The 12985-nt window shown below is 35.7% G+C and overlaps 1 protein-coding gene across 1 annotated transcript in view; it reads left to right on the top strand.

Annotated features, from left to right (window-relative positions):
- LOC150079275 (uncharacterized) overlaps window positions 1-12985 on the top strand; it is a 124091-nt gene that overhangs the window by 67927 nt on the left and 43179 nt on the right. The window contains exon 4 of the mRNA XM_090383546.1: window positions 11451-11525. Within this exon, the coding sequence (XP_090239672.1) occupies window positions 11451-11525 (75 nt within the window). The remainder of the gene's footprint in view (window positions 1-11450; window positions 11526-12985) is intronic.

The raw sequence follows: 12985 nt of genomic DNA, 5'->3' as shown, positions 1-12985 counted from the left end.
CAATAATCAAAACTCTGTCATCAAAACCATCATATTTGATTTGTTTTTCAGTTTTCATACATTTTGTTACATTAAAATTCAAATTCTTGCAGTACTTTCGTGGGATTTTGAAGTTTTATGATTATTTTAGTTCTGTTAATGAATTTATTATGGGGGCACAATGGACAAAAAATTAGTCCCTATGGAAAAAGTGTAGAAGATATGCTAAAAAAATGTATCTTATACGCTTTTTTGCATACAGCACTGTAATTAGAGTATCAGGGTAACCTGTTTTCTCTATTTACAATTATATACCAGCAGTGACTGAAGAACCAAGGGTTTCCAAAAGACAAAAAAAGATGTTAATGAATGGTAAAAAGGTGGTGTGATAGCATTTGCCGTATTTAAAGATATTCTGTTAAAGAAATAGCTGAATTTGCTGATGTTTCAGAAAGAACAGTACGAACAGGTGTTTTTTTTTTTTTTTTTTTTTTTTAAAGGAATGAGTCAAAATCATCCAGAAATCAGTATCAGAAATGTAGTCAAAATTCTATGCTAAGTAACTATGAATGGTGACAGGTATCACATCTAGTAAACAAAAAATTATTTCAAACAAGATAAGAACTGTTTTGGTGGAGTTTACCAAGGATTGCAGCCAATTTCGGAGAGAACACTGCAAATAGAATTGCATAGCATGGATACCTGTAGTAGATTCCTTGAAAAAGACCAACGTTAACAGTTGTGCATAAAAAAACTGGCTAATATGGGCTAAAAAGGCATAAAAAAAAAACAGACCTTTGATGAGAAAACTATGACATGAATCTAAATTTTGCTTATACTCTAGTGGTGTCAGGCACCAATTTCACAGGAGAAACAGTGAGTGGGACATCTCATCCAGACTGCAAGGTGTTGTACAAGTGCTGATGGCAGGTCAGGTGATGTTTCGGGGATGTTTTTACTACATGAAATACCCAAAGCAAATTCTTAGGAGCTACGATATTGGACCTGCACAACTGATCCAAGCATTGGGAATGTATTATTGAGGAAAGCCCTCGCCTCTAAATGATAATTGGGTAATGCTCTTCCGTGTAGATTGGCATCCTGCTCCAATTGGGACACAAGAAACAGCTGCAGCTTATCAAAATATAATACGGGCACTCCTCAGCTTATGTACTTAATTTCCCCCCCCATGTCGTTTTGTACGTAAGTCCAACTTCAGTCTTGTAGATACAAAATAGATGTACAGTACAATGCACTGAAATTATAACCTCCAACAAACTTCATGTACTAAATACGATACGTAATTTAATTTAATCTATGATAAAATTGCTTTACAATGGACTCTCCAAATTAAAATACCGTTCACTATATGATATGTAGTGAGCACCGGTCATTGTGATCACGTTTGGGAACTGAATTTTAATTGTATTAAACGGCTATTCTAATAAGCAAAAGTAGGAGGAATGCTATCTGTAGGCTATAAAAGTAAAGATATAGAACACAAATTTACACTTTACTTCCTCCAATTAACAAAATTAAATGATGCACGAAAATCGGAAGAATATTTCCCACAGGTTAGCAAAATAAATTTACGCTAACTTAATACTGTTTCTGTTTACTGACTTTTTTAAATTTTACGACAAAAAAAAAAAACAGTAAGAAAATAAGCAAATCAATAACAAAGAAGACGGCATGCACAAATCGCAAGTAACACGATATGCGCAAGCGAGATATGGAGTAACAACTTTATGAAGCTCAAAAAATAGAAATGAAGAGAAGATTCGGAAAATTTATTTATGTTTTCTATATGATTGAAAATTGCATTGAAGGGGAAACACATTTCACCATAATAACGTAAAATTCCACAGAATTTCCAGTTATCAGTATCATCGCAAATGCAATAAGATTGAGTTTATTACCTGTTTTTAATAGATTGCACTAACAGAAAATCCCAATAAACTGGAAACTGCTAATTGTTTTATGGTAGTGACAGAAATCTGCTTTAGAAAAATATCATGAAGGTGTTCAAAATTGATTCTTATAACCAAACATAGCAACAGCTTTGTGCTGTGTACATATCTGCGAGGAGTGCCTGTACTCCTGTTAGTCTTCTGTGGGAAGAAGAGCAGCCCATAAATTATTCTTTCACTGACTGCACAAAAAGACACTTAACACTGCCACATTCGATTCCAACAATATTGGCTGGATTTTCTCTTCCCCAGAGCTGAATGTCATGATAATTACCAAAAATTGAGGCAAAATCATTTTCCAAGTCAATTTGCTTGCACATGTCACTGCAGAAGTTGTGTTATTTACTTTTGTCTTGGTTGGTCAGTGCTTGCAGTAACTGGAATTGACCTGGTTTTGGTATAGCCTTAGTAGCTAATGTGCCAATAAAATCCAAACCAACCAGTAATTGGAGTTTGTAACAGCTTCATTGTTAACCTTCTATGTAAGATATACCAAATTGGTGTTTGAAGGGCTTTAGCTCCCTGCTTTACACTCCTAGTGGACTTTCTTATAGACTCTTTCTTTGATTGAACTTGCTGAATCCACGAAACACCTCAGTCAGATCACCTCACAGGTGCCTAGTCTTTCAGATGCTGCAGTTTGCAGAACTGGAGCCTTTTTTTTTTTTTTTTTTTTGTAAGAGAACCCCTTTGTTCTGCTCACCAAAATCTTTGCTCTTCTCAGTACTCATTCCAGCAGTTCTACATCCTTCTTAAAATAAGGCCTTCAGACCTGCATGCAGTACTCAGGGGGATCCGGAAAAGTGTCCCCTTTCATTTTGCCCCCTGTAGATAATGAGTAGGTTACAAAAATGTATATAATACACCTAATTTTTTAATAATTCTAATTTATTTTGTTTTAATAGAATAAATGCATATTATTATTGTTTAAAACTCAAAGTTGTATGCAATGCCTCTAAGGTAATCAATGACATTACGATTTTGAAAATCTTGAACTATTCTTTTGATTCTAGCAGAAATTGCAGCATACTTCTTGTTTCTTTGATTGCCTGAATTACTGGCAGTTAGTTGTGTAATTTCGAAATTTTGCAGCCCTTGTTTTTTGTTGTTTCTTTAAAGGATCAATGAATCAGTAAATATTTGGGAATAAAGTAGCACAAGTTTCCTGAAATCTCCTGTGCCACCCCCTCCACGCTGTTGTTGTACATTGCTGATCATTCAGTGTTTGTGTGTAAACATTCCACAATTCGATGGCAAAAATGGGTAATTGCCAGCCTCTCCGTTGTCTTCTTCCAATATATGTATCTTCAAAGTAGTTTGCAATCACCATAGCTTCAATCGGGAAGTCATCAGTTTCAACTAAATCTTCAAATGCTTGAATAACGTTAGCAGGAGGAATAAATGCCAATGCCGGTATCATTCGGATCCAACGAGCAAATTCATGGTCTTGTTCGTATCAGGCTTTTAAACCTTCATTCTGTACCTTTTGCCAAACTTTGGGGAAAAATGAAAAAAACAACCAGTATTTACAATACCAGAAAATTCTTGTTGGAAGGCTTGCATGGCACTTTGTTCGAAATCTGTCATAAGTCGCTGGGGTTGGAGACCCGGCTGTAGATTTTTAATTTCTTGAAGCAACTTGACATATGGGGCATGAGTTTTGTTTGGCAGAAGTGCATAGACCACTGGAATAACTGCATTGAATTGAACCACATGAATTGTATAAAGCTGCTGGAAAAGCGTGGGTACTGTGCTAAAAATTCCATCAGAAAACCACTCCTGGCTACGCACAAATAACTGAAGATGGTCTTGTTCGTATCAGGCTTTTAAACCTTCATTCTGTACCTTTTGCCAAACTTTGGGGAAAAATTTAGGAGAAACTAGTGGAAAAAATAAGCATGCAACCCGGGAGCAGTTCGTCCTGAAAATCATACATCAAAAACTGTGCATTGCCATCGATAATAATTTCTTGATAATTTTGTGGAATTACTAGGTCCTGGAGATTGCTCGGTAAAGCTGGAGTACCATTGTTGCATCGAACATGACAAATGGTTCGTGTAAGTGAATCATTTTTAGGAAGTAATGCCGTGACATTGGCATGAGCCTCTGCAATTACTGATACAGCAGTTTGCTGTGGCTGTTCGTTCGTGGTTGTTGCATGTTGCCATATTTGACCAATCAATTGCAATGCTTCCGACCTTGCAGCTTGAGCTGCATGGTTATGTTTAGTTATGACTTTCACAACTGGGTCTTCAAAACCCTCTGTCCAAACACGCCCTTTGCAGGTGGAACGTTTTTCACAAACTCAGATTCCATGTTGTTCATCTACAGTTCTCTTTGAAAACACGTAAATGTGGTTGTCATCATCTACCGATTTTCTTTTGCCTCTTATTGACGGAACAGTTTTTGCCATTGTACACAGTATTAATCAAGAAGCAAAAATAATATGCAGACATTGCACTGCCTACAACACTCAGCTTGTTCACGCGATTGATGAGGCAGCGAAAATAGCAAACATGCACTGTTCACTGCGCCAGGAAATGTGAGGAGAGCCAGATGCAGGAACTTTTGTTTGAATTTAGACAAATCAGAACAAGATTCACTTGTTACTGAAAAGACTCCTTTACGATTAGTCACTGTTCCTTCCCCCCATACGTGACTATTGCCCTCGTGGTCGAGTATGTATTCTTTCCATTGTGAAAGGATTAACAGTTCTAGTTAATCCTTTCACAATGGAAAGAGAAGACATATAAAAGGGGAGAAATTAGTTTAAAAGCTACATGACAATTTGTACACGAATGTAATTTTGAAAATTTGGTCTGAAAAGTTAGTTATTGGAAGTTCAATTAGAGTAATCGAGAGAGTTTAACATTGAATCTCCACTAAAGGGGCTGGGACTTCAATAAAAATTCGAGTTATCGAGAGTTGACTGTATTTACATTTTTGTAACCTATTCATTATCTACAGGGGGCGAATTGTGGGGGGCAAAATGCAAGGGGCCACTTTTCCGTAAATTGTACTCAAGATGTGGCCTGACCACTGTCTTATACAATGGCATAATCACGTCTTTGTCCCTAATAGCAAAATTTTTGTATATCGTAGACAAAACTCCATGAGCTGTCCTGGCAGCCTGTCTTCATTACTCAGAGAACTTCATATCTAACTGCACAATTACCCCCAGGTCTTTGCCGCCTCCGTAGCCAGGTGGGAAGGCGCAGCAGTGCGTAGCACATGCTTCTTGATTAGACTGGGGTTCGAGCCCGTCACCACTAAATACGGAGGATACGGAAATGTCAGGGAATTACCACCGCATATCCCTGAGCAATACGGCCTTAATTGCTAATGCTCCTAAAAACCAAATAACAATAACCCCCAGGTCTTTCATTTTCCATTACTCTGAGTGTAGTACCATACAGTTGGTATGTTTTGCTGGAGTTACTGCTACCCATATGCAGTACCTTGTACTTACTTACCCATAGTAGCTTGCATTTGTCAAGGATAAACTTCAGTCACCATTTCTCAGCCCATTTGCCCAACTCTTCTAGATCCTGTTGCAGTAGCATACTGTCATTAACCACCCTGATAACCTTTGTATCATCTGCAAACTGTGACATTAAGTCTGATATGTTTTCATCAATATCATTGATGAATATAGAAAACAACAATGGGTTCAACACCAAATTCCTTGATCTGTTTTCGTTATATATTTGTGTGTGCACGCGCTTGCGCTTACTATTAATTGTTGAAAAATTTTGATTACCTTTAAGATTTCTATTACATCTTTTATTTTAGCTCTGTCAAAAGCTTTTGCTAAATATACAAACCACATAAATTGGTTTATTATACTCCTGATTTTTTCTTGTATTTCCTTTATCATAAATATTGCATCTATGCATGATGTTTTTTCTAATTCTTTTGCTGCTCATCACTTAACTTTTATATAATTTTTTTTAAAAATTAATATAACTGAATCTACATTTATTATTTTAACATATTGATTTCCTTCTTTTCCTTGATTCAGTGTTATTTGCCAGATTTTAATTTTGTGCTTTGTAAAAATATTCTAATTCTTTTGAAAAACTGTCCCAGTATTGTTTTATTTTTCTTTCTCTGTATTGATTCTATTTCAAATCTCCTTATATTTCTTGGTTTATCTTTGCATCTGTTTTATCAGATAAACTTTTCTGAAATGGTTTTGCTTTGATCTTAGCCAACTCTTTTAGTTCTTCTGTATACCATGGTGTCTATTTTTTTTTTTTTTTTTAAATTCTTTTTTATATTCAATTATCCTAATGTTTCATATGCTGCTGTATTTACACAAATCTTAATTCTCTTCCATTTTCCTTCTATCGGTTGATTTTTCATATTCTGAATATTCTCTTAATCTGTTTCTTATATAGGTTTATAGTCTTTCATCTTGTAATAATTCAATTTGGAATTTTGTTTCTTTGTCTTTATTTTTATTTTTTGCTTTTTTTTTTTAACAGATTCTTTAAATCTGAATGTTCCTACTACTAATTTATAATTACTTTCAATATCTACTGATGGTACTGCTTTTACATCCTTTATATTCTCCGGTTTTATATTTCTATTGGTGGTTATATAATTGATAACTGATTTACTGCTCCTGATATTTGTCCATGTTTTATGTTCTCGATATATTAAAAAAAAAAAAAAAAAAAAAAAAGTATTATTAATTCTATATTTGTGATCTGTACAAAATTGTAATAATTGATTTTCATATTTGGTTCACTGTGTATTACTTAAATTGTTGACAAATTCTTGGTATTATTTCATTTCCCATTTGGGTTTAAGTCTCCTGCTAATATAATTCATTCTTATTATCTATCTTATTAATTAAATATTGTAATGATTATAGGAGTTATCGACTTCTTATTTAAGATTCTCTTCTTCTGGGTCATATATGCTTAATATGTGTAATGTGTTTTTTTCTGTTTTCAGTTTTATGTGCAATAGTTTTTCCAATTCTAGAGTACAGTCAGTTCTGCTATATCGTGCATTTTTGCAACATGACTGATATTTTAGGGAACAATGCGAGTATAACGTGATTTTCACGTTGCCTCGTGTGAGTAACACTATATAAACACAAAATCTGGCACAAAGGTGAATGTGGTAACCTGCGCAGCAATACATACAAATTTACGAAGCTTAAAAAATGTCAAATGTATGTGAGAGCTATTTCCCATTTACTGTAGTTGTATTGGACTGAGACACTTGTCATTCCCTGTATTCACAAGATAACACGTGATATTGTAGGCAGACTCATGTTTTCAGGAGCCCACATTTTTCTGTTCGAACAGAAATTTCATGAGGTGTGATAGCATGAACAGTGGAGCACATTTCTGGAGGTCACTACCATAAAACAATAAAAACAACTTGCACTTTCGGGTTTATTGGGCTTTTCAGTTAGTGCAATCTAATTATAAACAGGTAGTAAACTCGGTCTTATTGCATTTGCGATAATGCAGATAGCTGGAATTCTGTGGGTTTTTATGTTATTATGGTGAAATGTGTTTCCCCTTCCACAAAATCTTCTCTTCATTCCTATTTTTTAAGCTTCGTAAACTTGTCTCACTTGTGTATCCTGTGTTCGCCTTTTTTGATTGCTTATCTTTTTTACTGTTTTAAATTTTACAATAAAAAAAGGAAAATGTCAGTGAACAGAAATATCAATCAAACTTCATATCTTTTCAAGGTAAAGTGCTATATTTACTATAATATTTATTTATTTATTTTAAATTTAGCATTAGCATTAGCATTAGTAGAGGCATATGATGCAAGAAAGCAAGCTTATTCAGCATCAGCAAAAAAAAAAAAAAAAAAAAACCCCTCTCCCATTTCACCCCTCCGTTCGAAATACCTGTCCAGTTGAGCTTTAAATTTGTTTAGGCTATCAACTTCAACAACAAGTGATGGAAGTCGGTTCCACCAACCAACCACCCGCTGGCCAAAGGCAAATTTCCGCACATCTATCCGACATCCGTCCTTCCTCAATTTGAATTTATGCCCTCTGAGGTGATTATTCTGAGAAAGATGAAGAATCCCATTGGCATTGAGCATGCTCAAACCATTCAAAGCCTTATACACCTCTATCAGATCACCTCGCCGGTGCCTAGTCTCCAGACTCTGTAATTTGCAAAACTTAAGCCTTTCTTCGTAAGAGCAACCCTTTGTTCCATTTACAAATCTTGTTGCCCTTCTCTGTACCCGTTCCAGCAGCTCTACATCCTTCTTGAAATGAGGCCTCCAGACCTGTATACAGTACTCAAGATGTGGCCTAACCATTGCCTTATACAAGGGAATAATCACCTCCTTATCCCTGCTAGAAAAATTCCTGTATATCATTGACAAGACACCATGAGCTACTCTTGCAGCTCGTCTGCACTGCTCAGAGAACTTCATATCTGCCTGCACAATTACCCCCAGGTCGTTTTCATTCTCCACCACTGTCAGTGTAGTACCGCAGAGTTGATACATTGCTCTGGGGTTACTGTTACCCATATGTAGTACTTTACATTTGTCAATGTTAAACTTCATTTGCCACCTCTCAGCCCATCTGTTCAACCTTTCCAGATCCTGTTGCAGCAGCATAGCGTCAGTAGTGTCCTTAACGACCCTGCCAACCTTTGTATCATCTGCAAACTTAGACATTAAACTTGATATCCCATCATCAATATCATTCATAAACAACGAAAACAACAATGGACCCAGCACTGAACCTTGAGGAACTCCACTAATAACATTAGTCCACGTTGAGCAGTGTCCATTGATTACCACTCTCTGTCTTCTGCCACTCAACCATCCCCTTATCCATAGCAGCAATTTGCCTCCAATGCCACACTGCTCCAATTTGTGCAGCAGTCTTCCATGTGCAACAGTATCAAAAGCCTTTCTAAGATCCAAATATATAATATCAAAGTTATTCCCTGCATCCAGTTCTTTTGTGACTACATCATAGTATCCAATCAAATTGGTCAGGCAAGACCTGCCCTTAACAAAACCATGCTGCGTCTGAGCTATAACTGAATTCTTGTCTAGATGATCCTGCAGTGCTTCTTTAACCAGTGCCTCCATTAATTTACCTGGAACAGAAGTTAAACTAACAGGTCTATAATTACTTGTGTCAGCCTTTGATCCTCCTTTGTGAATTGGGGTTACATTTGCACATCTCCAGTCTATGGGTACCTCCCCTGAGTCCAAAGAAGCTCTCATAATTATGGCTAGGGGTTTGCATACTTCCTTTGCTGCCTCCTTTAATATAACTGGATAGATCCCATCCACCCCAGGTGCCTTTTTTATGTTTATCCTCAACAATCTCTCCTCCACTTTCCTCTCAGTTATTACAAAATCATCCAGCTCACTGCCAATGTTTACTTTACCTACATCATTCTCCTTCCTGAATAACTCCTCATGCGTGAATGTAGATGCAAAATACTCGTTTAGATTGTTAGCCACCTGAGCAGGATCCTCAACTGTTGAACCATCAATATCCAGTGGACCAATCTGATTCATCCCTTTCCTTCTCGAGTTCAAGTATGTAAAGAACTCCTTTCTGATTTTCTTTGCATCCTTTGCCAAGGATTTTTCGTAGTCTGCCTTTGCCTGCCTAATCTCCTTTGTGACTTGGTTACAGACCAACTTATATCTATCATAGGCTTCCATGTCACCCATTAATTTGTATGTATCCCATGCATTTTTCTTCTCTGCCACATGTCTCATTAGTCCATCTGACAACCATTTAGGCCTAAACCTTGAACAATATTTCTTAGTTGGTATGTAAAGCCTGGTAGCCACCAAGATTAGTTCCTTGAATGCTTCCCATTTTGAGTTTGCTGTTGGTAACATCATCAGTTGGTCCCACTGTATAGAATTTAAATACTGTCTCAGACCATCATAGTCGCCTTTACGAAAACAAAAACCCTTCCCTTTACCTCTGATGGTAGTTACCTCCTTGAGTAAATCCCACTTCAACACACTGTGATCACTGCCACCTAGTGGTTCATTTATCTGCAGGTTCTTAATGCATGAAGAATCACTACTGATAATCAGATCAAGAGTATTGCTATCTCTTGTTGCCTCACGAACATGCTGATGTAGAAAACAATCATCCAAGAAAACCACAAAAGCCTTGCTAGCGTGCGAGTGACCAACCCACAAATTCCAGTCAATATCTGGGAAATTAAAATCCCCCATTATAAGACTCTCTGATTTACTGGCCCACTCTATTTCCCTGTACAATATATTATTATACTCATCAGAGTCATTAGGCCTATAGCACACTCCTACTCTCAATTTTGATTTCCCTATGCTTATGTCACACCAAACTGACTCGACACTGCCCTGTCCATCGATGTCAACTGGCTTCACTTCCTTTGACTTTATGTGTTTCTTAATTAATAGCATAACCCCTCCTCCCCTCCTGTCCTGTCTATCCTTTCTATATACATTGTATTCCCCAAATTCCAGTTCCGCATTACTTATATCTGTGTGACACCACGTCTCTGATATCCCAACAATATCTGCCTTTGATGTTTTGAGCAATACCTCAAATTCATCAAATTTATTTACCAAACTCCTAGCATTGGTGTATACGCAGGTATACATGCACCTGTTTCTATTCTTAGCTACCCTAACACAACCCATGTGTTTACTTGTAACGCAATGACTACCAGCAGTCTCTGAAATATAGATGTTTAAACCTGTGTTAGCAATTTTATTGGGTTTCTAACTTTTTTTTTTACCATTTTTCTTACCACACTGAATATTTCTTTGAGTGCTCTGCCCCTATCCCTATTTTTCCCCTAAACCCTGTTGTTTTTAATGTGCAAAATCTATAACACAGAGAATTTTAGGAACACATGTACCGCATTATAGCAGAACTGACATGTATTTTAATTCATGTATTAAAATCTTCCTATCCCTTTACCAGCTCTTTAAATTTTCTGCCCCCCCCTCACTATATATTAATATATAATTTTTCACATTTATTATACCTTTTCACTTTCTTCTTAGTTTCTGTTAGCGTACAAATCTTTCTTTTTTTTTTATTTCTCCCAATATTTTTTCTTTCACTTTAATAAGCCCTGCATTCCATGTTCCCACAGTTGTCATTCCTTTCTTTTTATAGTTTCCCTAATCCATCCCTAGTCATTTCCCTATTATCAGTCTGCTTTCTGTCCCTTAATTTTCTTTTGAGCATATTAATTTTACATCTAAAGAATTGATTGCTAGCCCTTCTCTTCATTGTTGGACTACACTTAGTCTCACTCCTATGCTCTGACCTTTCTGGCTAGGATAGCTCTGCCAGGAGCTTAAGCTCCGAGCACCATAACTTGGGGGAGTGTCAAAATTTCTATAATAGAAACATGTTTCATTAGCAATTATCCTAATGTGTGTGCATTAGGATATTTGCACACACAATTTGTTTATAATTATGTGGTAATGTTAAACTTGTTCACTTATAGCATTTTCTTTTATTAGATTCATCAGATATGTTGATTTCAACACCTAAACCAAATACGAGGTTAGAATCAGAGGAGAGGAAAGAAACCAAGGGTAACCTTAAATTCTTGATATAATAGCTATTTTTAAATCCAAGATTAAACTTGAGCATTTACAAACTTAATTTATATTTAACTATTATGACAGTAACAAGCATACAAATGTGCAGATGATCGACAGTTGAAAAACTAGTTTTTTTTTTTCAGTTTAATTCCATAATTACATAACACAATTAATACATGTTCCTTACAACATTTATTAATGATATGTAGCTGCTTCAGGTTTTGTGTGCATCTGTTAAGCAAAATAAATAGTGGTTTTGTGTATTAAAAAAAGTTAATGCCATATTTGCCTTTTAAATCCTGCATATTTTAACATTATAATACTTATAATGTTATATATATATATATATATATAACAAAAATAACAGCTCTAAGTAATGGTGATGCCAATAAATAGTAATAGTAAAAGTGGAGTAATCTGTTTCCTCTATGATAATGGAAATCTGATCTTTATTCTGAACATCTTGGTTTCCAATACACATTTTGTTTCAATTAGTAAATAAATATCAGTTTGTTGGTGCAACAACAAATTACATTTCTAAACACCTGCAGACAGTACACCCCATACAGAGAGAAGATATGAGCTTAGAATAAACATTCACTATTTGGTTGTAGTTAAATAACAATTATGATAATCACAGCCATGAAATAAAGTTATACATTATATGGACAACAGTATGCATGGAATAGCAAACTCAGACATTAAGCATCAGTTGCTAGTATGGCATTATAGATCCTAGCCCTGTATGTAGTATCAGGAAGAATTGGAGTAGGGTCAGTATTGAGATTATGATGACAATTGTAGGATATGGAAAAACTTTTTCAGTATAGAGAATTCTATCCATGAGAGAGAGTATCAGTGGTAGTTTTTACCTGCTGTTTATTTTTTTGTGGAATATTCCATTCACTGAAATCTGAGATGGCTGAATCTTCATTGTTAGAAGAATTTCATGAACAAAATCAGTAATAGGCATCTGCTTGGAAAATGGTCAGGACCAAAGATATAGACTGCATGTGATTGAATGACGAGTTATGTTTGAGTTAATATTGATTCAGAGTCTCCTCTATGTTGATTATCACTAATCAACATGAAAGTATCAATATTTAGTGAGTTTATTAGCTTTAAGCTGAGAAATTGGGAGAAGGAAGGGATATTCAAGAAGACAATATTAGTGGCATAAGTTGCCTGGTATTCTTAAGTGGAATGTCCAGATAGAGAGGATTTTGAAAACATTAGAACATGAGGTGTAAGCCAAAATATCCCGAACTGGTGGCTAGGAATATGATATGTGGTACAGCTGTGCTGCTTATTATCATTGTATTGTTTCATTATGAGTTAATCTGGTGAGTTTTGCCATTATAACAAGCTGAGTGTTTTTTTTTTTTTTTTTTTTTTTTTGTGAACCCCAAACACGAGAGGTATTAGAACCTATAGTACTTAGTACCGTGCTT

This window comes from Mastigoproctus giganteus, chromosome 10 (assembly GCF_048544385.1).
Source record: "Mastigoproctus giganteus isolate SK-2022 chromosome 10, ASM4854438v1, whole genome shotgun sequence".
In the NCBI taxonomy this organism is placed as follows: Eukaryota; Metazoa; Arthropoda; class Arachnida; order Uropygi; family Thelyphonidae; genus Mastigoproctus; species Mastigoproctus giganteus.
Note: the sequence above shows the minus strand (reverse complement) of the source record. Positions and strands in the feature narration are given on the sequence as shown.